This window comes from Carassius auratus, chromosome 24, assembly GCF_003368295.1.
Source record: "Carassius auratus strain Wakin chromosome 24, ASM336829v1, whole genome shotgun sequence".
NCBI classification, from domain to species: domain Eukaryota; kingdom Metazoa; phylum Chordata; class Actinopteri; order Cypriniformes; family Cyprinidae; genus Carassius; species Carassius auratus.
This window is the reverse complement of record NC_039266.1, coordinates 14483824-14511532: the sequence shown is the minus strand read 5'-3', so window position 1 is coordinate 14511532 and position 27709 is coordinate 14483824. Positions and strand designations below refer to the sequence as shown.

General features: G+C 35.0%; 1 protein-coding gene across 1 annotated transcript in view; it reads right to left on the bottom strand.

The window, feature by feature from the left end:
* Positions 1–27709, bottom strand: part of LOC113042359 (acyl-CoA dehydrogenase family member 11) — a 106521-nt gene that overhangs the window by 77431 nt on the left and 1381 nt on the right. The window contains 10 exon segments of the mRNA XM_074559797.1: positions 7643–7741; positions 10764–10871; positions 14385–14523; positions 14924–15001; positions 15206–15320; positions 15692–15798; positions 16660–16781; positions 17953–18180; positions 18183–18345; positions 18653–18778. Coding sequence (XP_074415898.1) covers positions 7643–7741; positions 10764–10871; positions 14385–14523; positions 14924–15001; positions 15206–15320; positions 15692–15798; positions 16660–16781; positions 17953–18180; positions 18183–18345; positions 18653–18778 — 1285 coding nt within the window.

Below are 27709 nucleotides of genomic sequence, written 5' to 3'. Positions count from 1 at the left end.
ATTTTTGAAAATTAATAAAATGTATTGCTGATAAAATTTGATGGTGATAAATTAACTTGTATGTTAAGTAGTTGCATGTGTAAATGTTTGTGTTTAACTACCATAAAGAAATATTTGTGCATTACATTTTTGTGGCTTCATGGATGTAGCTGAAGCAAAAGAAAAGGATATGAGAATGGTTGAAAGAGAAAAGGCCAGGGGTAACCATCACAGCTGTCTGGTTCTGTTTTTGCTCATAAGGATGAGATGATGTCTAAAATGTACAATAGGTTAATTTAGGAAACAAAGACAGGAACAGTGAAAAGTACTATAAGGAACTATGAGGAAGACACAAAACACGTTTGCACAATCAGTGATGACAAAAGACTGTAAGGACCAAGTAGATCTGAATAAATGAAATTAGGCTGGTAAACTTTTTTTTTTTTTTTTTTTGGTTCCCTCATGCTACAAAGATATGGAGGAAAATAAAGCTAACACTTGCAAATAAGCTTGGTGATGCTACAATAGCCCAAAAAAAGTATCCAGAAGGATTTAAATGGTTAAGTGATGTGACATACGTCACTTAACCATTTAAATCCTTCTGGATACTTTTTTGGAGAAGGATTTAAATGGTTAATAACTCTCACCTCTACAAACAATTGTTTTTAAGGGGTCATCAATTTAGAAATATATTTTTCCTTGATCGTTTGACATGTAAGAGGTCACTGTACAATAAAAACTGCACAATATTTCGTCCATGTTTTAATTTTCATAGCAATTCTCCTTTATTTAACGAAAAAATAAATGTTTAAATTTAATTAATTAAAAGACAAATTAAATTTGGCTGTTTTTCATTATATATTACTTGTAGAAAAAACTTTAAACACAATTGTAAATAAGTATAAAGAATGGCATTGGTTTTATTTTAAGTGATAATTTTTATTTTTAATTAGCAAATTTTTGTGTTTTGCTTTGGTATATATATAATTTTTTTTTTTTTTTTTTTTGGATGCAATTAATCATTTGACACCCCATTCAGAATTTTTTAAGATCAGTGTTTTGCAGATGATGCTAGGAAATTATAAAAGTTAATAATTTTTTTAATAATAACTAAAAAATATGTGTATACTTTTATAAAATAAAAGTACGCACATATATTTTAGTTATTTATACCTTTTATTTTGGATGCATTTAATCAAAAAATTCTGCACTGTATAGTAATCGGTTAAGGATGAAAAAAAAAAATCATTACTATGTGCTTTCACAGATGAAAGAGAAAAAGGAGATATTAGTCATTTACCAGTTACTTAAATCCTCAATGCAATCACATAACAGTACTGGGTTTCACGTCTGCTTTTAAAAACACAAATTTGCTTTCTGTTTCATGTACCAGCACTCAACCAACTTTTCCACTGTGCAGGTACTGATATGCCTCAGTGCTTTTATAATTCCGCATCGAAGACTCATGCACTCCAAGTGACAAAACAAAATAATAAAAAAATTTCTCCTAAGTTATGGCAGGCTACTTCTTCATTTCATCCTCCCACTGGACAGTGGTCATACACCACAGGTGTGGTAAAAATTGACCATCACGGTGTTAAATAGTGTTCTGTGTGTGCTCCCACCACATCGCTCCTTACATACTGGCTAGTAAAATGGAAGTTTAACACGTTATAAGGAAGTACTTCATCGTATTTACTTCTGCTTGGCAAAATAAGATGGATAGCTCTAATTTAAAGTTTGTTTGAATTTTGAGTTTTTTTATTATTATTATTATTATTATTATTATTATTATTATGTAGAAGAAAAATATGGAAAAACAAATGTTTTGATTAATAAATAAAGGTTTAAAAATAAACACTTTTTGCTGTGGAAGTACAGTATAAAAGAAAATGTCAGGCCTTTCAAAATAGATCACGTGAAAGAGTTGGACTTAGAGTAAAAAAGGTTGAGAACCCCTGTTCTAAAGGATCCTAATACTAGAAAAGTGAGCAGTGCTCAAACTGAGGCTGGGCCGGGGGGATCTGGGACTTCCCATAAGGTATTAGGGACCGGCCATACGAAGTAAAAAAAATGTACTTAGGGGGTCGCCCAGATATTTATATTTTACTAAAGATAACAATGACAAACATGATTACTTGATTCGCACAGTACAGTAAATTTTGTGAATTAATTACAATTATTCATATGATAACTGAAGTATGTTTTTGTCATATCTCTTAAAAATATAAACAGCCCTATCTAAAGACTGCTAAGCACATGATATTATTATGTGCTTGGCACCACTTTGCTAAAGCGAACTTTAGCGAAAAATACTTGGAGTTTGCTACTTGGAGAAAGGGTAAAGCTGGAATTGCAACATTTTCACTTGAAAATAGGGATAAAATAATAAAATAAATTAAACAGGATAAAACAAATTAAACAAGATTATTTTTAAATTAACTGACTGCTCCTTTATCACTGCTTTCTTAAGACATTATGAAATAGTTATTCCTGTTCCACTCTTGAATCTTTCAGTGTGACCCTCCAGTAACTTTGTAAGCCATCTGATTTTATTGAGACATGTCAATGTTATTTTAAGGAAAACATTTTTTGCAAGACTTCCAGTGCCATATATTAAAGGGGTGGACCATAGCGATTTCACTTTTTTAACATTAGATACTATATAATGTTGCTGTTTGAGCATAAACAATATCTGCAACGTTATGAAGCTGAAAGTTCAATTTTTCTGGAATTCTGGAAGTTTAATGCCTACAATAATGGCTGGTAGGGACTACAACGAGTTACTTCCTGGGTTTGTGACATCACAAACCCAGATAAACCCCATCCCTTGGTAAGGGCAGCAATGGAGGCGAGGCCATGCTGTCCTGCTTTAGAGAAGAGGAAGAGAAAACTTAGAGGTGCACGTAAAAATCTATTCGTATATAAATCATGATTCTGTCTTCTCACGATTCAAATTTATTCAATAATTTCAAAATCAATGTTCTAAAGCAGAGGTTCTTAATACTGTTCCTCGCAATACCACTGCTCTGCATCTTCCTTTCTGTCTCTATCTCTCTCTTTATCTCATTCAGCTCAGGTCCAACCGTGAACTGTACCAATTATACACTTATTTTCGCATACGTATGAGTAGCGTTAAATAGGGATGTGCGTGCAGTTGCTGTACTGTATTAAAGCTTTCATCAGGATAAAACTGTATATTAAAAGATAATATAAGCAGTAGCATCTACAAATAACAGTGTTTCTAAAAGTATGAGACAACAACAAACAAAAAAAATCCAAACAAACAAAGGCCTACTATTAAAAGCTGTGCTTGCAGATGTTCTGCAAAATCCTCTTCAATAATATCCTCTGATTCGGGCTCAAACTTATAAGAGATATTAAAGACGCTGTTGTTTACAACAATGGTCCCCAACCCCCAGGCCGCGGACCGGTACCGGTCTGTGTGTCATTTGGTACCGGGCCGCACAAGAAGGAATAAATAATTTACATTAAAGCTGCAGTTGGTAACTTTTGGCGCTCGCGTCTGGCGGAAAAACATTGTAGCCGGAGCTACTTCTCTCTGTTTACATCTATTGCGAGTCACGCAGGTACTGTGCTACTCTGCAGCATTGCCGACCCCAACCAGACTAAAATAGTCTGAATATAAACACTTATTATAGGTGTACTGTAGTGATTCAGGATAAGACAAAAACACAGTTTGGAAAATGGATTCATGATGTACTCGCTCATTATATATATATTTTACATTTTCAACACAAAACAACACTGTGGCACAGCCTTGCGCTGAATGGACCAGAAGAGCCGTGAGCGGTGGATTTTTGCAAAACAAATAACAGATCATGGATGCTTATTTTCTGTGTAATCCATTATTTTGTAGAGGGGGGTGGTTTAAAAATAAAGGGGAGTGATTTAAATATAATGCTACAATCAATACTTTTCATGATTATTTTATCTCGACAGCTGTCATATTGAAAATGCTGTAACAGTTTTCAAAAGAGTTCCATATATAATCCTCATTTCATTTGCAAACATGTTACCCAGTCATAGCAATGGACATTTATATTACCCTCAAGGAAACACAAACTTTTAAATTGGGCATTCAAATTAAAGGGCTAAAATCTGTGTTAGCGTCAGAAAATTAATTAATAAATTATGACCATTTTGATGTAAAATTCCTACTACCATTATAAGTACACCTCAGGAAATGTGATAAAATTATATATTTAAAATATATAAGTTCAATAACCAATTTAGATATGTGCATTTGGATAACACCGGGAATCCAACATGAGTAAGCTCAGAGTACACCAAGACATTTATATAGTCATCTATAAAGCACATAGTTGTAAATATACTGTATATAAAGTATACAGTATGCATTAATACATTTTAATCCTCCAACAAAATCTGTTCTTAATGCATGTGAATACAAACATGCTGCATAATAAAAAAAATAAAATAAAAACTACACACATTTTTACAAGTAAATGAATTCTGTTTGGGCCTCTCATTTATATCTGCATACTGCAAATTGTGCCCCGGAAAACCAAAGCAACTAGAAGCATTCTTTCATTTAAACAAGAACTACCCTTCTAGCCAGAAAGGTTTTATGAATAAAACAACACTTGATTTTATTAAAAAAGCAATAACAACAACAACAAAAAACTGAAATATGCAGCAAGCTTGGACTGCAGTTAAGTGTACTTTCCAAAGGCTCTTAGATGAAACGTGACGCGTTTGGCCATTGACTGTCATTACACTGTCTATGATTAACGGTTTAAAATTCTTTCCACATGTCTCAACAATAAAGATATGTTTAACAGTCCTCAGAACTGATGGTGGTTTATGATAGTAGTGAAAAACACCATATGTGCCTCTCAAAAAAACAAAAACGAGATATGGAGCTCTTACACATGACAGGCTCATCTTGTAACCAAATGAATTGGATTTGTCACACTTATAATTTATCCTTTGTACTGATGATGAATCTGTACATCTTGTGCCGGTTAAAATAGGAAAGAGATAGCACTGTAAAGTTGGAATTTCCACTGCTTAAGGTTACAAAGATCACAAATTGATGACAGTATTTTAAAAATCCTCAGAGACACACAAAACAACTTTGGTGACAAGTCAGATCAAACAAAAAGATCTCACAACTTGTCACCATTCATATCTGAAGATATTTTTCTCTTATAACTTTGAAAAGACCACCCGTAAACTTCATCATCCAAAACATTTGGTATGTGATATGTGTTTCCAAATCATATTTCTGTGAAACGGGATTTAGGAGGTAACAAAATAATATGGTTTCATGTGAGGGCTTCAAATGGACATTCATTAAAAAACAAACAAACTTTTTTTCTCTCTCTCTTTTTTTTTTTTAAGTTGACATCAAACATTTTAGTTCTGCATTCAGTTTACAGTTCTAAGGAAAATTAACTCAAACAAATTATTTTAACTATCAAGATTTGATTGCATAGTAAACTGCAATATATTTCCATTTCTAGATATAAATAAAATAATTTATAATAGAAAATATAATTTCATATAGATATAATTTTTTATTGATCATTTATATTTTCACCTTGTAATAATGATGATGATGATGATAATAATAATAATAATAATAAAAGTTAGTTAACTTAAAAGTATAAATTAATACCTTAATTCATATCTTGTGTTTAAAAACAAATCTTTACAAAACATTTTGTTAATTAAATATTACATAATGGATATTACACAATAATGTGCACCAATAAATCATTCACAAAAAGACGAAAATGTGTATTACGAAAGTTAAGCAGGTCAGTTTTGGTTCATGTTCATGTATAATACAATTTTGTAAAGAATTGAGATTTGCTGAAGCCATTTAAACATGGTTCATACAAAAACTGCAAAAATGAAATGCCAGGACTTTCAAGCACTACTTTTTTTGGTTTTCAAGGACTAAAATCAGAGACCACAATATCGTTATTATCTTTCAAATTCTAATAAATAAATTAATAAAAACAAAATGGTACAAATAACATGCAGCACATTCAAAGCATGCAATGACTGTGACAACTTTAACATTTGAAATTGGTGATCCATACTATGGCAAATTTATCACTTTTTTTTGTGTGTGTGTGAATATATGATTAACCTGACAAAATAATATTTATTTTGTCTCATCTCGTGAGCTAAATATATTGTCACACCCCTAGTGTCCGTGAACATGATATAGCTCATAATTTTTCCAAGTGTATAAAGCTTTTGTTTTCCTAATTAATGTTGTTCAGTTGCTTTGACACAATCTGTTTTGTTTAAAGTGGCAAATAAATAAAGGTGACTTTTGACTTGACTTTTACTCTTCAGGTTAATCATATATTCATAAAAAAAAGAAAGAAAAAAAAAGAAAAAGAAAGAAAAAAAACACTGAATATGGAAATTGATAACTTTGCCATAGTATCCTTTCAAATGTTAAAGTTGTCACAGTCATTTCTTGTTTTGAATGTGCTGAATGTTATTTGTACCATTTTGTTTTATTAGAATCTGAAGGATAATAATGATATTGTGATTTTAGTCCTTGCAGTTTCTGTACAATCCCTGGTGTGATAATACAGAGTACAACAGGCCTTTGGTCCTTCGACATGCTTTGTGGATATTTAATCCAGAAGACCCGGCAACCACAAAGACCCACAGCTAGATCTGGAATGTTCTACAGGGGACAGTGTCTAAGAGACAAATACCAAAGCAACTCTAAACATCCCATACAGATTGAAAAACAACCTTGGGCATTGTAAACAAGATGAAATGCAGGTTTAAACCCTGATCATTTATGTTATCTCATTGCAGTAAATGGTAAAACTGCCTTTCATCACATAAAGATTGTTTATAATCTTTGTATCGTGCAACTGCTGTTCCACACGTCAAAAAAATGCAATTACGCATGCCTGCGGTCAGCTTTCCTAAAAATATAAATGAAAATGAAAACAAGAGAGGGAGATTTTACAGCTCTTATGGTAGTCTGATTTTCATCTTATTCATTTTGAAAATGACTCCGTGATTATTCATGATGATTCAGTTTTCAAGTGTAAAATTAGGTTAAAAAAAAATACATTCAAAAATACTTTTAACAAAAGATGTTAGCTTGTCATTTGCAATGGAAAAACCCTTCAAAATGCAACTTTTTCAGAATCTTGTCAAAGACAGGAAGAGATAATTGCGGGCTTATCCTCGCAACTCAGTTCTAGGTCTGTGAAGCTGAAGGCGGGAACTTCTACTAATTGGTCTGTTTCTGCTTTGCCACCCGTTGTGATCGCTTTGAGTTCCCCAAGTCTGTGTTTATCGTTCACAGATTCTTCATAGCTGGTTTGTATAAACATCTTAAATGGTTTTTAAATGTCATGCCATTCATCGAAGAGATTTGGATGAACGGGGTCGTTTTATGGGATGAATCATTCTAGTGATATATTTCTTTATGTCTTTGTGGTAAGATTTTGCTTAAAACACTAAGGCTATGAAATCTAAACTCCCGCTGTTCAGTTTTCCTTTTAATGTTTTTAGTCTCCACAGGAGTAAAACCCTAAAAATTTTAATTTATTTTCTTGACAACTGACAAACAAAATATTTCCTCACCACTCCTACTTTCAATATTGTACTGTGACATTCACACGCTTACCGCTGCTCCACCACTTTTTGCCATTAATGATAAAATGGTCTTTGTCTTTGTGAAGGATGCACTCCATGTTTGTGGCGTCACTTGAAGCAACATCCGGCTCTAGAATAGAGAAAAACAGACAGATTACTAGGATCACTAATGAAAATCATTTTAGAAAAAAATTCACAGAAACACCCCCCTCCCCCCAAGTATTTAGAAAGAAACATTCTTTAACATTATGTTTTTCACTATTAGTTTCAGCAGAGCAACTCAAGTCTCAAAGTATAATTTGAATGTTTCATAAACATCAAAATGTTTCTGAAAACAATCAATACAGGTGCACAAACATAATGTTTTATTAAATTAGTTATTAAATTAATTAATTTCTTGAAAAGTGCATTTTTGTTTTTCCAAAACAATTATAAAACCAACATTGTGTATGTACAAAGATGTCATTTCTAAGAACAATTATTTTTAAAAATCATTTTAAAGTAGACTTTTAAAAGATTTTTCCTTCCATTATTGTGGACACTTAATTGTCACTGATCCACAAACAAACATTACCACTTTAGTCTGGTTCATGAACAAATGGCTAACATGAGGAAATATTTTTAATCAATTGTCAAAAAGACTGAAACTCACAAATTACTTATTGAATATTTATACGACACTCACAAAAGAGTACTTCTTTGCTACTGTGTGTACTAAATGGTCAAGGTCGGCTTAGTGGCCCACTAGGAGGAGTCAAAACTAATTTAAAAGATTTTAAAGTAGGCATAAAATTAAAATCAAGATCTTTATTTATTTTAATTCACTCCCTAAACCATCTTCGAAAACCTGGATATATGAGGGATTTATAGACCTGGAAATTAGGTACATTTTTAAGATCCTAAAATCCAGTGCCATTTTTATAATGAATATGCATTTAGTCATGTCACATTTTTTTCATGTCTTTGTAAATCGGGGTGGGGGCAAGGTAATATCTGGTGGTTAACAACAGAGTGACAAAACACAAACAGAGAGACCGGCTATCAAGGTGGAAATTATAACCTAGTGTAGATATTTTATATGACATCTGATATTTGTTACACAATCAAAAATAAGAATTACAGCTATTGTCTGTAGTATGACAGCAAAACCACACGCCGCACACACAGAGAAATAATGGGGGAAATTGTCATACATCAACACATCTGAAAACTCTGGGGGCATTACAGCACCATCTGCATATGTTGAGAAACTTTATGCATTTTTAATCACTATTACACATGTGTTGACACAATCTATAGTCATCTTTTGGCTTTTTCAATTACCAAGAGAATCAAGATCCTTTAGTTTTTCCTAAATCTAATCAAACAGCTACAAACCCAATTCCAAAAAAGTTGGTACACTGTACAAATTGCGAATAAAAACAGAATGCAATGATGTGGAAGTTTCAAGTTTCAATATTTTATTCAGAATACAACATTGATGACATATTAAATGTTTAAACTGAGAAAAAGTATAATTTTAAGGGAAAAATAAGTTGATTTTAAATTTCATGGCATCAACACCTCTCAAAACATTTGGGACAAGGCCATGTTTACAACATGGTGTGGCATCCCCTCTTCTTTTAATAACAGTCTGCAAACGTCTGGGGACTGAGGAGTCAAGTTTAGGAATAGGAATGTTGTCCCATTCTTGTCTAATACAGGCTTCTAGTTGCTCAACTGTCTTAGGTCTTCTTTGTTGCATCTTCCTCTTTATGATGTGGAAAATGTTTTCTATGGCTGAAAGATCTGGACTGCGGGCTGGCCATTTCAGTACCACGGATCCTTCTTCTACACAGCCATGATGTTGTAATTGATGCAGTATGGGGTCTGGCATTTTCATGTTGGAAATTGCAAGATCTTCCCTGAAAGAGACGACTTTTGGATGGGAGCATATGTTTTTCTAGAACTTGGATATACCTTACAGCATTGATGGTGCCTTTCCAGATGTGTAAGCTGCCCATGCCACACGCACTCATGTAGCCCCCATATCATCAGAGATGCAGGCTTCTGAACTGAGTGCTGATAACAACTTGGGTTGTCCTTGTCCTCTTTAGTCCGAATGACATGGCACCCCAGTTTTCCAAAAAGAACTTCAAATTTTGATTCGTCTGACCACAGAACAGTTTTCAACTCTGCCACAGTCCATTTTAAATGAGCCTTGGCCCAGAGAAAATGCCTGCGCTTCTGGATCATGTTTAGATATGGTTTACCTATAGAGTTTTCCGGCAATGGTGAATGGCATGTTGAATTGTGTTCACCGACAATGTTTTCTGAAAGTATTCCTGACCCCATGTTGTGATTTCCATTACAGTAGCATTCCTGTATGTGATGCAGTGCCTTCTAAGGGCCTGAAGATCACGGGCATCCAGTATGGTTTTCCAGCCTTACGAACAAAGACTGTTCCAGATTCTCTGAATCTTTGGATGATATTATGCACTGTAGATGATGATAATGTCAAACTCTTTGCAATTTTCCTCTGAGAAACTCCTTTCTGCTATTGCTCCACTATTTTTCACTGCAGCATTGGGGGAATTGGTGATCCTCAGCCCATCTTGACTTCAGAGAGACACTACCACTCTGAGAGGCTCTTTTTATACCCAGTTATGTTGCTTATTGACCTAATATGTTGCAATATTGCAATATATTGACCTAATATGTTGCAAACTTTTGGGGATGAAAATCCAAAATGAGCCAATATTTGGCATGACATTTCAAAATGTCTCACTTTCAACATTTGATATGTTATCTATATTCTATTGTGAAAAAATATATAAGTTTAAGAGATTTGTAAATTATTCCATTCCTTTCTTACTCACAATTTGTACAGTGTCACAACCTTTTTGTAATCAGGTTTGTATTTCTCTCCTTTTTTACTCATCTCATTATCAAATTAATTCTAAATCCTCCTTTTAAATCAGGTGAGTTCTAAAGAATGTGTCACATTAAAAAGGCTTGAGTTTGTCCAAGTTTTAAAACTGTCTAGAGACAACTATGTTCTTTTCCAGCATGTTTTGCTCTGCCCAGTTGTTTCCATCTACAAACCTGAAACCAGCCTAATTATACAAGGTTTTCTTTGACTGAATAGTCAGTTAGTAAATTTTACACATTACCGGTCATACAGAAGCAGGACCGTATGTCTCCTCTTAGTAAGGGCTCCAGCCAGAGCCTCTTCTGTTCCTCAGTGCCAAACAGGTGCAGAACTTCCATATTGCCAGTATCTGTTAGAGAGTAAATACAGTGAAATCAAAATGGAGATTTCTTATATTTTTCTGGAATGTTTCAGTGTTTGTTATAAATGGTTTAAATGGCAGATAATTTTAACTCATGTACCCTCATAATAATTAATGTACTATATGAAATCAGGCGGGTCAATAATCCCTTCCCTTTTATATTTATATATATATTAGGGCTGTCGCGATATACCTGTATTGACGATAACCGTGATATTCAAATAAACAATTATCGATATAGTGTTAATTTAGTGTATGAGGATATACCGGTTTCAGTGATAACCGCAATATTTAAAATGAACAGTTCTCTTATGACACCACATGTAAATACTTGGTAACAGTACCTGGTTGAGTGCCCAGGTGGCAGTATCGTGCCTTAACTCTGACACCTGTCACACAAGATGACGACGCAGCACTCGCAGCTACTCTGAGGGAATCTGTGTTTATCAGAGTAAGTTGTTATTATTTTACTAGTCATAGACTGGGAAATATTATATAACCTATTAACAGCGGTTTTCTGTGTTCATATACTTAAGTAAAGGGTGACTATTTTAATAAGTTTTCTTTACTCGTCTTATTTTTGTATTTGCAATCAATACAGCCTGTGCGTAGTAACACTTCTTTCTTTCTTTGTTCAAATCTATGAACAGTTACACGATTAAAACGGATCTTGAAAAACTGAGCGACCACATTGCTACATTAAACTCTGTAAAATGTTAAGTTGGTCACAGTGCCATGCACTTAATGCCTCATCTTTGGTCATTCTTCAATAAGGTTCATTAGTTAACATTAGTTAATTACATTAGTTAAAATATATAAATTACATAAATAATAATGAACAATATTTCCACAGCATTTATTAATCTTAGTTCATGTTAATTTCAGCATTTACTAATGCACTGTTAAAATCACAAGTTGTGTTTGTAAACACTAATGTACTATGAACATTGAATAACTCAATTTTTATTAACATTAACAAAGATTAATAAATTGTGTAATAAATGTATTGTTCATTGTTCCTTCATGTTCGTTAATACATTAATGTTAACAAATGGCATCTTATTGTAAAGTGTTACCATTAATATTTATTCATCATACTGTTGAACTTGACAGTATTTTCTCTCTTGTTATTTCATAAGAGCTTCAAAGAAGACAGAGAAAGCCAGAGTCTTGTGCCCTGCGTTTATCAGTATCAATATTATGCTCGTTGGGTGAAAAAGAAAAACTCAATAAACAAAGTAAAAAATAATTTGACTGATATCTTCCCCACCCTAAGGTTTCTATAGATATCACGATATATCGACATTGTGGATTCTTATGGCCACAATAACCGTGATATGAAAAATCTAATATCGTGACAGCCCTAATATATATATGTGTGTGTGTGTATATATATATATATATATATATATATATATATATATATACAGTCGTGGCCAAAAGTTTTGAGAATTACATAAATATTGGAAATTGGAAAAGTTGCTGCTTAAGTTTTTATAATAGCAATTTGCATATAATCCAGAATGTTATGAAGAGTGATCAGATGAATTGCATAGTCCTTCTTTGCCATGAAAATTAACTTAATCCCAAAAAACCTTTCCACTGCATTTCATTGCTGTCATTAAAGGACCTGCTGAGATTATTGTTAACTTGTTAACTCAGGTGAGAATGTTGACGAGCACAAGGCTGGAGATCATTATGTCAGGCTGATTGGGTTAGAATGGCAGACTTGACATGTTAAAAGGAGGGTGATGCTTGAAATCATTGTTCTTCCATTGTTAACCATGGTGGCCTGCAAAGAAACGCGTGCAGCCATCATTGCATTGCATAAAAATGGCTTCACAGGCAAGGATATTGTGGCTACTAAGATTGCACCTAAATCAACAATTTATAGGATCATCAAGAACTTTAAGGAAAGAGGTTCAATTCTTGTAAAGAAGGCTTCAGGGCGTCCAAGAGTCTCCTAAAGAGGATTCAGCTGTGGGACTGGAGTGCCACCAGTGCAGAGCTTGCTCAGGAAATGCAGCAGGCAGGTGTGAGCGCATCTGCACGCACAATGAGGCGAAGACTTTTGGAAGATGGCCTGGTGTCAAGAAGGGCAGCAAAGCCACTTCTCTCCAAAAAAAACATCAGGGACAGATTGATCTTCTGCAGAAAGTATAGTGAATGGACTCCTGAGGACTGGGGCAAAGTCATATTCTCAGATGAAGCCCCTTTCCGATTGTTTGGGGCATCTGGAAAAAGGCTTGTCCGGAGAAGAAAAGGTGAGCGCTACCATCAGTCCTGTGTCATGCCAACAGTAAAGCATCCTGACACCATTCGTGTGTGGGGTTGCTTCTCATCCAAGGGAGTGGGCTCACTCACAATTCTGCCCAAAAACACAGCCATGAATAAAGAATGGTACCAAAACACCCTCCAACAGCAACTTCTTCCAACAATCCAACAACAGTTTATTGAAGAACAATGCATTTTCCAGCACGATGGAGCACCGTGCCATAAGGCAAAAGTGATAACTAAGTGGTTTGGGGACCAGAATGTTGAAATTTTGGGTCCATGGCCTGGAAACTCCCCAGATCTTAATCCCATTGAGAACTTGTGGTCAATCCTCAAGAGGCAGGTGGACAAACAAAAACCCACTAATTCTGACAAACTCCAAGAAGTGATTATGAAAGAATAGGTTGCTATCAGTCAGGATTTTGCCCAGAAGTTGATTGAGAGCATGCCCAGTCGAATTGCAGAGGTCCTGAAAAAGAAGGGCCAACACTGCAAATACTGACTCTTTGCATAAATGTCATGAAATTGTCGATAAAAGCCTTTGAAACGTATGAAGTGCTTGTAATTATATTTCAGTACATCACAGAAACAACTGAAACAAAGATCTAAAAGCAGTTTAGCAGCAAACTTTTTGAAAACTAATATTTATGTAGTTCTCAAAACTTTTGGCTACGACTGTAAGTCCTCTATGCCCCGCCTCTCCCAAACGCATAGTTTTCTACAAAGTCCCTCCTTCCAACTATCGCAGTCTGCTGTGATTGGCCAACTGACCCGGCCAATCATGGCGATTGGCCGAACACTAAAAGCACTCGTTGGAAAATGTAATGCCCCATTCCATTATCGCGCGCTTCATCTTCATCAAAATAAATGTAAAGACAGTTTATAATGTCCTTAGTTTTACCATCTCCCTGACATGGCTGCTTCAACACTAACTGCATTTACTGAAACCACGCCTGAAACTGAAACTTTATATAAATTTACATTACGCAAATATTTCCACATAGTGATGTAGACATGAGGGGGCTATTTCAATTAGCCATTTTAGGGGGGCACGGCAGAGTCTTATTTTTTATAAAGAATATCTTTTTGGATTTGAGACTTTAGTCTTTGCAACTTTATTGATCTTCTTTATGGACCAAATCTTGTAACACTCAAAAGAGAAAGGAACATTTTAAATCGCATCATATGAACCCTTTCTGATTTCTGATTATGAAGAAACACCCCCACCTGGGGCCTGGCAGTTGAAGACTTCAGGGGCATAGAAGCAGCGTCCGGTCTCCTCTGCGATATGAGCATAATCCAGCTGAGAGAGGCCACTCTCAGCCGGAAGAAACAAATTCCACAGGCCTGCAGCTCGAGCCTTTGCCTGCTCGCAAGGACTTCATTAATACATACAAAGAACATCCTCCCAACTAAAGTTCAATCAGTTGCATTATTTTCTGCTTGAATAATTTTCTTACATTTTGTTCACCAAAACAAAAATACACTAAAATTTGAATAATGTGAAATTGTAACATTATTTAGAATAACTGTTTTCCATGGTCAATTTATTTTAATATTTTTTAAATAATCTTCTTTAAGGATTATTTGATAAATATTAAATTCAATACAACAACATTTATTTTAAATAAAAATAACAATCACTTTTGATCAACTTAAGGCATCCTTGATGAAAAACTAATAATTCATTTTACTATTTAAAATTTTGCTAATATATGTTATGATGGTACTATATGTAAATAATGCACGATCATATGTATCATCACCTTCAACTCCTCTATCACAGCAGGTGTGTGCCATCTCTCAGGTGTGTCTTTGTGTTTGGCGTAGTACTCTTTTACTTCCTAAAAACATAATGAAATATTGGGGCGGGGGTGTTCATAGTAATCTTTTTAAATCATTATAATGATTTAAATCATCATTATTTATTATTTATATAGTTCTATTTACATTTCACTTTTAATTACTTATAATTTATAGTATTTATAATTTTATATCTTTATCTTTAAGTACTCATGTGGGTCAACAGAGATGACAGCAGTGCTGACCTGTTGGGCAGGAAGTACATGCTTTCTCATGAACTCTTTCACATGATGAAGGACAGCCTGACCTTTGGGTGACAGCATGAACAGCTCATCAGAGATTGGCATAGCTAACTTGGAGCTACAGATAAAAAAAAAAAAAATTGCATCCTTTATAAAATATTATCAACATTTATAATAACATACAATTACAATCTTAAACCACATACCCTGACAATAAAAATGCAAAAAAAAAAAAATAACTGTATACCCTGCTTACATGGAAACACCTTTAATTACACATTCTGATTCTAAGGAAACAACCTCAAAAATAAGCCACAAAAATACAACCAAAACAAAGATTGCTTATTAAACAAAACTTGTTAATAATTAAATTTAGGGTTAAAATGTATTTTTGGACACTGAAAACCTGAAAATAATCATTAAACAAATGATATGTAATGCAGGTATTTACTCTAATGTCCATGTTGAGTTGAGATTGTGATTTTGTACCTGAGGGCGATCTGTAAACCCAGCTCAGCTGAGGGCTCCACACTCTCTTCAAACTCAGCTGCGTTAAGAGAACTGGCGTTGCCCAACAAATGCCTTGAATAGATCCCCTAAAATGGGGAAAGTAAAAAGTAAAAAGTTTACACTCTGTTTGATTTCCTGACACAAGAGAAAATAGTGTCACTTTCAACTGTCACTGTGTGTTTCAAAAAACAAAATTAACAAGGTTTACCAATCATTTTCTACCTTTATCTACTGTACACAATTGGCATTCTGTAAGTAAAATCATCAGCCTTCAATTAATGTGTTTATTAAAATACGCTTCTTTCATTTTGAATCTGTCTTTAATGCAGAAAAATATATTTGTATAATGCCCGTTAACAACTAGCCTATAATTGACTACTGTCCCAACCAATCAGTGTCCTAATTACACTAGCCAAGTGTTCAAAAGTTTGGGGTTGGTAAGATTTAATGATTTTGAAAGAAGTCTTTTAATAAAATGACAATTTAAAATAACTGTTTATAGTTGTAATATATTTTAATCTGTAATTTATTTCTGTGATGGCAAATATGGATGTTTTTACTGTCACTCATGTTTAATTTAATATATCCTAACTGAATAAAAAGCATTAATTTCTTAAATCTTCCTGACCCCAAATTGTTGAATGATATATAGCTTTGCTTAGTTTCATCTCTCTCTTAGCACACAACTCTCTTTTTATCAAATAATTAATGCTTCAACATAAAATGATATTTAATGTCAATTAATTTATTAATTTAATAAGAACTCATTTAATAATCTTGGATAAATATATCTATAATAGCTGTAACTGAAATAAAGATGGCCACTTTGCAGCAGGTGAATTTACCTTCTCCATATCAGTGAATGTCTTTATCTGATTGGCACAGTTTAACTTTGTTTTAACCACAATGCCTTGGCATGGTCTGCATTAACTTTTAAAACTCAATACCTGTGCAATTGCAGCCATTTTGAAAAAAGCCATGGCAATGAAGAAGTTTTGCTGGGGAAGAGAGTTTGGGATGCCTCGACAATGACAGTAAATGGAGATAAGGTCCTCTGGAGAGGGAATTCCTGTTCAAAAGCAATGTATGGATTATTCAGGAGTTAAACCAAAAAAATAAATAATAAAATTCCTGAGGCTGAGGCTTTTTTTTCAGAGGGCGGGGCAGCAATGGCAAAACATGCAATGACTATGGCAACTTCAACATCTGAAAGGATACTAAGTTATTGCATTCCTTATTCAAACTGATTTTTTTTCATGAATATATGGTTGACCTGAATAATGAAGCTAAAACATATTCCTGGAAAGTTATGATCTATATCACTGCTTATCGACACAAGGGGTGTGACAATACACGCCAAGATGAGACAAAACAGATACTTGGTTCACTAGAATGAGAAAATATTTTAACAGAATATTTAAGAAACTTCCAATGACAAAATACTTGTCTTTTAGTTACAAGAAGTAAAACAATGCAGTTGTATTTTGAAGTATTTGAACTAATCTAAGGATGTAACTAATGATTATTTTGGTAATCAAGTAATCTACTGATTATTTTGACAATCGTGTAATCTGATATTTTTTTGGTAACACAAATGGACCTTAGTGAAAACTAGGCCTTAGTATGACTATTTATACATAAACTAATGATAAAGCAATAATAATTGGTTCAAATAAAATATCAAAACCAAGTAATTACATGGTTTTATTGAACAACACTGTTAAAATACAAAATGCAATATGGCTTTACCTATGAACATAACTAATTGAAGTACATTACATAATATAACAAATACCTGCAGAGGGCACGAACGGCCTGGTGACGTTTTACTTTACAGCGTGATTAAACTACGTTTAAATCCATTAAATGTTTAGATTTGGCCACATGCAATCTCAGAAACTATTTTGGGGAAGTTGTTGCCTAGTGGTTAGAGAGTTTGACTCCTAACCCTAGTGGTCACTGCTGTGTGTGTGCACTTTGGATGGGTTAAATGCAGAGCAGGAATTCTGAGTATGGGTCACCATAATTGGCTGTATGTCACGTCACTTTCACTTTCACTTTTGAAATCGCAATGTACAATAAGTGGCATATTTAAAAATAGGCGGATTTATTCTGCTGTGTTGGCAAAGGTTTATAAATGATTTACGTTACAAATCTAGTAAGATGATGCAATGATACTGTTTTCCTAGATGATCGTTAAGCAATTCAAATTCACAGCATATGCAGAGGAAGAGTTTAACCCCTTCCCTCACAGTGGTGACTGGGCCAGTAGTGTGGCATGAGAAAGTAGGCCAAGTCTGCTATTGGCTGTCCGGTAGTGGACAGTTCCCAGTCCAGTACAGCCAATACACGAGACCTGGAAGAAGAAAAACAGTTTTTTTTTTTTTAAAGATGACCGTAGCTTTAAAGAATAATAACAGTAAAAATGCTGATTTCAAATCAATACCTCACTGATAATTTTCTCATCTCACCTGCCTCTTACAATAACCCGTTCCCTTCCCATATCCCAAGAGTCCAAGTGTACTGACATCTAGGGTGTGAAGTTTGGCTAGCGTCTCCACTGCAGCCACATACAGAGCTGTCCGCTCTGCCGCACTGACCCCTGGGAGCCTCAAGTCCCTGAATATACGCCCCTGATGTGGAGATATTTGCAGCATATCATCATCCTTTAAATAATCCCACCATTCAAAAACAATTGAGAACTAAAGGACTGCTATACGTGGGGTAAAAAAAAAAAAAAACTTGCCTGCCCCCTTCTGGCCAAGTGTGTAATTTTAACTGCTTGAGCTAGAGCTGTTACTTTGCATCTCATTTTTCAATCTTGAAAAAAATTCTTCAGTTTGGCTATATTGAGCTAAAATGTGTCCCAATTTAGAAATTATACAAATTAATTTATTTAATGAAATTTTAATGAAGTTAACATTTACTGGCAATGAGTACCTGTACATGTTCCATGATGTAAAATTCTGTGCCAATGACATGAGTATCCATACAGTACAGCATAGGATGTGGAACAGGAAAGCCAACAGAATACAGAGCCTTTTGAACAGCATACTCTCTATCTATCTGCAGGCACAAAATGTCTCTGGTTACTCAACACAGCCATGGTTCCCTGAGTGAAGAAAATTTGACATCCCTTTCTCTGGAAAGTATAAATCAAGCTATTGAATTGCAATATACAATAAATCACAATAAAAAAAATGCATATCAGTTGAGAGTGTTGTGCAAATTATTAACAAACAGTAATAAATTATAGATTACTTGTTACTGTCATTTAAAAGTAGTTCCTTACCTCAGAATATTCCTGTCTCAGAAATGTAATGTGTTACATTATTCATGTATAGCTTTTGAGTAACTTCCACTATAATAACTACAGAAGTAGAACTTAACATTCTAAAATTACAAAATGTATTGCAGAGAATTATAAATCCAATAAAGGGCATATTGATGTAGCATAATCACTGTGGGCTATCCAAACAACTAACAATATTTAGTTTATAATTGACAAACTGAAGGCTCAAGAAAATGCAAGAAAGGATGACAGCCAGAATCACAAACGATCCAAGTCTGTTAAAAGTATGGTAGAGGTAAAGTGATTATCTGGCAATGTGTGAATTGCTTTGGTCTATTCATATTAGAGAGAACATGCCGCGTCATGGCAGTATCCTTGCGGCACTGTAAAACCCGCCTTCACTGGACTATGTCACACAATACAAAGTTCCTCTAGCGAGAGAGAGATGAATACAAAAAAAAAAATTCTAAACAAATATCAGAGGTGGACACCACACGCAGCTACTGACTGACCACGAACAGGAAATAAGTTATTTGCTTCTTTTTTTGATTCCTTAATGTCTTGCTGTTTTTTTTTCTTTCTTCTTTTCTTTGAACAATTACATTTTGGGCTAAAAGTGTGTTGTACAGTAACTGGCTTTACTCTGTACAGAGTAAAATATTACTGAAAACTGATAATATTTTTCTCTGTACATGTTCAGTAAAGCCCGTTCAGTTGCCTGGGTTACAGCAAAAAGTAATATGTTACTGTAATGCCTAATGACTTCATGTAGATGGAGAAGAGAAGTGGTCCAAGTACTGAGCCTTGAGGAACCCCAGTAGAAAGTTGTTGTGACTTAGAAACTTCACCCCTCCAAGACACCTGGATCCAGAGATGACCATCTTTCTGAGGGTGGACAATAGAATCTGGGGATTAACGGTGTCAAAAGAAGCAGACAGATCCACCAAGATGAGTACTGAGGATTTGGAAGCTGCTCTTGCCAGTCGCAGGGCTTCAGTAAAGCTGCAGCTTCGAACACATGCATAACAGCAAATGATACTTCTGCACAATGTTTCTCTTTTTACAACAGAAATGTGAATTCTGCCGGTATTCAGACGGTCTCATGCATACAGATACAGATTCGGGCTAGAATCGCCAAGGACTGTCAAAATAGCTGAAAAACTAAATTCTAATTTTTTACTTAAATATGAATTGTATTCGAATTTAAAATGCATAATAATTTCAGTTAGGGTGAAGAAAAGCTTTTTGCTTCTCTTCCGAGGCCTCAAGATAGCGCATCGAGCAAAATATTACTGCACGTTTATTCAAAACATTAGAATACATGACTGTGAAAAAACAAAATAATATTTAAAATATTTTTTATGAACAATTATTATTAATTAAGTTGCTTAAAGAACTATAAACAAAACAGCGTCATGTATACATGCATTGTTAAATAAAAAGGCGGAAAACCAGTCACACAGAATAATTTTTTTTTTCACTTAAAAACATGAGATGCAGTGGGATGGGGAACAAAAACACAACAAAGTCTCGAGATATTTTTAGAAAATCAAGTTAAATACATTAATTTTACATTTCTTTCTAAACATGCGGCTCTCTTGTACGAGACCAACAGTGTCCCTCTCGAAAATGCGCTACATATGCGTTCTGTGTGAACAGCTTGGTTTTAGTTTTGATGTAAACAAGGTCTTCTCCACATTGATGCTCTTTTTTTTTTCCTTTTTTTTTTTGTAGTGGCTTCAACTGGATAGGCTAACATAACCTTATAATGTGGCATACATCATCATAGCATCTCGTGCACCACTGATAAAGATCAAGTATACTTCGGCCGTCCGCACACTGTCTGGATTATGTCCTTTTCGTCATCTGCGTGCGGGCATTTTTTTAGACCGCGTGGACGGTGAGCGTACACGAGGTGAAAGATGAGACCACAGATACTGCATGTCGAGCTCTTTGAAATTTGTGTAAACACGGCTCTTAGGTGCGCCTTATGGTGCAGAAAATGTGGTAATTTGTTTGTCAGACAAGATGGCAGCATTGGCGTTATCAGGCTGGAAGGAAGTCGATCTTGTAGCAGAACTTCACTTGAGTTAGCATCCCATTGACTCCCATTCATTTTGGCGTCACTTTGACAGCGAATAACTTTACATCTGAGGCGTTTAAAGACTCCATTTGTCCATTATTTATTTCTAAAGATACACGACAATGTATAAAGGGCTCCATTACCTTCTATGTTACATTATGGCCCCGTAGAAACAGTTTTTGTAAAAATAGGCTAACGATTGCTTCATAACCACTCCACTCTCTGTCGCACAGTAGAGAAATTACCGTACAGACAGGAAGAGAAGCTCACAGGCAATTAACTTAATATGGCGTACTGGCGTTAAATTTTAAAATACTATACAAAATAATTAATCAGAATACTTACTCCTGCTTACTCACGCCAAAGAACTTCCCGCTCAAGCTCACTGTCTCTGCAAGTTTAACGATGTTAGTTTGCACGCACAGCTACTAGAAGATTTTGTTGCTGACGTCATCAAGCTTAGTTTGAGTCTGCGCGTCATAAACGGAAGTGCTAAAAATAGCTAAAAATGGGCTTCACTCGTGTCAATTGAGTTCCAATGGGGTCGCTGTGTCCATTTCTTTTACTGTCTATGGGCGTTATGATAGGTCAGATCACCTGTCAATCAAGCTCACTGTGAACTCAATTACATTTTAATATGTATTCAAGAAAGACTGTCACAAGTGCTCAATTTTGTTATAATAATGTACAAAGTGTCTCCAATGTACAATAGATGTACTGTATGCAAATATAACAAAGGGACATTAACAACAAAATAGTAAAAATTGACATTTTGAATCCAAAAATTATTTGCATGATTTGTGTAGATCCAAAGAGTTTTTAAAAGTGGATTAGTTAAATAGCACAAAGGATTTTTTTTTTTTTTACATTTTATTTACATAATAAAAAGATAAGATATACATGTTTTACATAAAGTGTTGCGATTTTATATGAAAATATACAACAGATAATATTTTTAAGGCACATGATAAAAAAAATTACCCCCAAACTTTAGAGAAATTTAATCATGGAGGTCATAAGGTCACATCCCTGATATTGCAAAGAACTCAAGTTTTGATTGCAAATGAAAACTGATTGATCTACTATGTACTTCTTTCTTCTTTATAAATCATCTTCTCACCCATATGTCTTTTATTTTGTGGAACACAAAAGCAAAGAGTGACAGCCTCAGTCACCATTATATATATATATATATATATATATATATATATATATATATATATATATATATATATATCTATCCTTGGTCTTTTCTAGTGGCATCACGTAGACTACACCTCTTAGCAGACGTGTTTTCATGAGAGTTTAGGTTCGACATATATTTTGTCCTCCTTTCCGGTTCTGTATGTTTATTAGGAAAGATGTAGAACTTTAATTAATAACTTGTTAGTTTATTGGAGGTACAGAAAACGACACAGCAATTGTTCCGCATGATTGCCCCATGTATTTCAATGGGCTAGGTGCACAAGATGGTGCCGGTGAACTTCAGCGACACAAGTGTGTGCATACTTCCGGTCTTGCGTTGCTCGCATTGACTGTAAGGAAACTTACATACGAAACTTGGCTAGATTTATATAATTAATGATTTTCAAATTTAACAGCACATAGTGGTATATCAAAAACATGGGGAAACATCCTCCCTACATTTTGCGTACCTCTGTGTGGAAATTCATCAAGATACAACGCAGAGATTGCTTTATTCTTCTGTTGATTATGCGGATCAGCGTCAGGTCCACAGGGATTTCTTCTTTCAAACACAAACCACTCAAATATGCAATACTTTTCATTTTCGAAGAGCTGGTTTTGTTCTGACTTTTATGTAAGATCAATGTTTCTGACTGTCAAACAAGACGCACAGAGATTTCTGATAAAGCATGTTTTATTAACTTTATTTGATAATTGAATAACAAACTGCACAATTAAACGTAATATAATTATGGTAGGTTTGCATTGAATAGAAGATCGCTGTTTGCATTCATGTGTGTTTTTATCTATGTTTATTTTTTTTGTGAAAGATCTGCAGCATAAATCATAATCTGTCTATGATGAGCAGCCATGTATATTGTTATTCTTTTGCATTATTTATCAGATTAAACAGATATTACAATTAGTCATGTATTTTTTACTGTGTAAAATAATAAAATATGTTGTGAAAATACAGATGAAACAGACTGGTGTATGTGTACAATTGAGAAATGGATACTTCTGAAGATAAATCGCAGCCCACGTCTCATGAGGTAAATATTTAATATATAAAAAAATAATAATAATGCAAATATTTTTGAGAAATAAGTAATTTGTACATTTACATATTTGGTAAGATAAAAATAGATTATATAGCTGTGTATACACACCATGAGTTCAACTTTCATCTCGTGAACATTAGTGTATTTAATTCATTCACCAGACCCAAACATACACAGTTCCAAATCCACTGGCTAAGTTAACATTTATTGTATAGTGATAATAGCAGTGTATATCTTATTTGCATTTGAAGTGATATTATAAATCCTGTAAACATATAGAAGGTAATATTTGGACTTCTCCCGTTCTCTGCACTGACTTTTAGCACAACCAGAAATATATACACACACACACTCGCAAGACCAGAAATCCAAGATGGCGGAGATATGCAACTAGCCCATTGGCGCCAAGGCAATGTTTTCCCCCATGGGCTAAATTCACAACACGTGACAGGGTGTTCCCAGGGGCGTTCCCAGACCAGCCGTCTGTATATGTATACATACAGATGGTTGGTCAACAAATTATTAAGTAAGGTTCTACATCCTTCATAATAAACATACAGAACTGGAAACGAGGACAAAATGGCTACAAGCAATTAAATTGACTTGTTCTACGCGTCTCTGGGAATGAGCCCTCAATATGTGCATTTTTCCCAATTACACCCGGCTGCAGATCGAGGCGGGCTGCACCTGGGGTGGGGTTGCACGTGCAGCCCCGCCCCATACCTACTCTGATTGGTTAAATTCTTTCAAAGACATACATTATAGGAAATGTGTGCGTAGTTGGTGTAGGACGGAGAATGCTGTTTAAAGGGGGGGGTGAAATGCTCGTTTTCACTCAATATCCTGTTAATCTTGAGTACCTATAGAGTAGTACTGCATCCTTCATAACTCCAAAAAGTCTTTAGTTTTATTATATTCATAAGAGAAAGATAGTCTGTACCGATTTTTCCCGGAAAAACATGACCGGCTGGTGGAGCTAAAGAATCACTAGCGCCAGTAGGCTTTTGCGTTGACAGCGTTTGGAAGTTGTGACATTACCTTGAGGAAAAAAAACATCATCCAAAACAAACCATGGCTAACAGTCAGATTCAGCCGTTTATTTATGATCCAGAATCAGATCCCGAGGCTGAAACTGAACGAGAGCAGCAGCAGCAACGACTCGCTCCGAGCGGGGCTCGAACCGGGTCTCCGGCATGGGAGGCAGACGCACTAACAAGGAGGCAGAGATATTTTAAGCAGTTTTACTCACCGCCTGCAGTTCCAACACACGATTGTGACCCTTTTTCATTGGGTGTGCATCATCCTTAAGAAATAAACGATACGCACATCCGTCGTCAAACTGGGCCTTGTTTGTAAAACAAGCATCTTCGAAATGCAGGGAACAAAAAAAACACTTGCACAACTCCGTTGATGCTCTGTAAAAATAAACTCCATCCACTGGTCCCTTAATGCTGTTTTTTTTTTTTTTTGGTAATCTGTGCAGGGTTGTCTTGCCCTGGCTACCAAAAACACACTTCTTTTGTGACTTTTCGCGATGCTCTCACTCTGATCAGTGAATGAATGTCTGTGCTCAGCCTCTCAGTGCTGTGCTATACGGGAGCGCGCGCTCTTCTGGCAGAAGTGCCCTTAGGACCCATATAAGGAAATTCCATCTAACGTCACACAGAGCCATACTCAAAAAAAACTTTCCGAAACTTGTGACAAACCAGAAGGAGTATTTTGGGAACATAAATTTTCCTTCAAACGTACAACTTAATTTTTGAAACTTTGTCCATGTTTAGCATGGGAATCCAACTCTTTAACAGTGTAAAAAAACTCAGTATCCATGAAATAGCATTTCACCCCCCCCCCCCCCTTTAAAAAGCTAAAAACGCTGTAAAGTTTTACAGAGCCTTTACTATATTGCAGTTTTATTTTGTTAACTTTACTCACAATGTCTGATTTATTGAATCAAGAGATGTTAGCTGCTGCAAGTTTACTCTTCTTGACCAGATTAATTCACAAATGAATAATTGGGACATTCTAAAAGCACGCTTAATGTGAAAGTACGTGGCTTTATGCATTAAAACAGTGTTTTAAACAGAATACGAACACAAAGTGTTTAATTTCCACCCATAACCTGCTTGTCTGTAAATAAAATGTGTTATTAAAAATGTTTACTGAGTAAAACACGTTTTAATGCATTACACCACATTACGCATTTTCCTTTTAGTCTAATGGTTTTCTATGGGAGGAAAATGCTTAAAGGGTTATTTCGGCCAAAAATGAAAATTATGTCATTAATAACTCACCCATATGCTGTTCCAAACATGTAAGACCTCCTTTTATCTTCAGAACACAGTTTAAGATATTTTAGATTTAGTCCGAGAGCTCTCAGTCCCTCCATTGAAGCTGTGTGTACGGTATACTGTCCATGTCCAGAAAGGTAAGAAAAACATCATCAAAGTAGTCCATGTGACATCAGAGGGTCCGTTGGAATTTTTTGAAGCATCGAAAATACATTTTGCGATGCGAACAGCGAGCCGAGCCAGATAACGAACAATAGACTGACTCGTTCACGAGTGAAGAACCGGTTGCATCGGAGTTCGGATCACCAGTAGTTCTTTCGGACAGTTCAATAAACCGGTTGAAGAAAACGGTTCACCGGTTCTTTTGCACTCGACATAATGGCGTCATTTGCAATGATTTCCCTTGATTCAAGCCTTCGGTTTACCCGCGCTCATAAGACTAGCACAGAATCAGTTCAGTTCAGATGCTCTGTGTGTCGGTCTGCTTCACGCTGAATCACACATGCGCAGTATCATCAGCTCCTCGGTTCACGAATCGGACGCGTCTGACAGAAACTGTTCTTGACTCGTGAACGAGTCAGTGTTTTGTTTGTTATCTGGCTCAGCTCGGTGTTCATCTTCAGTTCTCTCTTCACAGCAGTTCAGTCAATGTACTGTTTGAGTACATGAACTCCGGGATATTGGTTTGTTTGAACTTAGAAGGAGTGTCAGCCACATTTAAAAAGTTAACAGCTTAAGTCATTTGTGGATTAATGCGTATTAGAGATGCGAACCGTTTAAAACGATTCAGTTCGATTTGGTGAACTGAATGATTCGTTCGTGAACCGGATCCAGACTGCTTTGATTTGAACTCTCTCTCACACAGACACGGAAGAGAAGACAATGCTGAATAAAGTCGTAGTTTTTACTATTTTTGGACCAAAATGTATTTTCGATGCTTCAAAAAATTCCAACGGACCCTCTGATGACACATGGACTACTTTGATGATGTTTTTCTTACCTTTCTGGACATGGACAGTATACCGTACACACAGCTTCAATGGAGGGACTGAGAGCTCTCGGACTAAATCTAAAATATCTTAAACTGTGTTTCCGAAGATAAAAGGAGGTCTTACGTGTTTGGAACAGCATAAGGGTGAGTTATTAATGACATAATTTTCATTTTTGGGCGAACTAACCCTTTAACACGTAATTAAACACATTGCGTTCTCACCTGCCTGTCAGTGAATAGAATGCTTTATTATTAAAATGTTTACTGAGTTAGGTCTTTTAAAAACACTATTTTAATGCATTAAGCCACATTAAACATAGAATGTCCCGAATAATTCCAGCTGATTGAAAAGAATCGCTCAATGGTCACAAATTGTATATCGGAGAAGATACCAATTTAATATAAATAGAAGATACTTTATAAAGTTTATCTCAATATTTGAGTGTTTATATTTATCTCATTGTGAGACTGCACTAAAATAAGAGCACAATTATCATGAAATTGTGTTTGTTACTATAGCAACGGTTTACAGGTATGTCCTTTCAGAATCATCACTGGCTGATGATTTTATCGATTTCTTCACTTTCAAATAACGAGGAGCAGCATATTTTCCTGAAATAAAGGGGAGAAAAATCTATGTTTTGCAATGTAGTAAAGAAAATTAAAAGTTTCATAAAAATTGAATTGGCAGACACATTAGAATATTGCAGTTTCATTTATCAACTGCATGACAATTATATGTAACAATAATTGTCTCGTCATGCTATATAAATTAAAACAGTAATGATACACCCCTTTCATTTTCCTTTCTCATACTCTGATGATATGAAATAATCAAATTTTCTAAAATTATTTAATTCATAATTCATTCTTCTATCTGAAGACCTGATCGGCTTACTGGGATAATCAACCCAATTAATTTACTATATTCGTATTTTAGCCTAAAGATCAGCTTAATTTAACAAAACAAACATTTCAGGGACATGCGAGTTACAGGCTAATGTTTTTTTTTTCTCTCTCTCTCTCTCTCTTCTTTTGTGCATTATGAAGGCTTTATAAAACTGTACAGCGTTTTTAATTTTTTAAACAGCATTCTC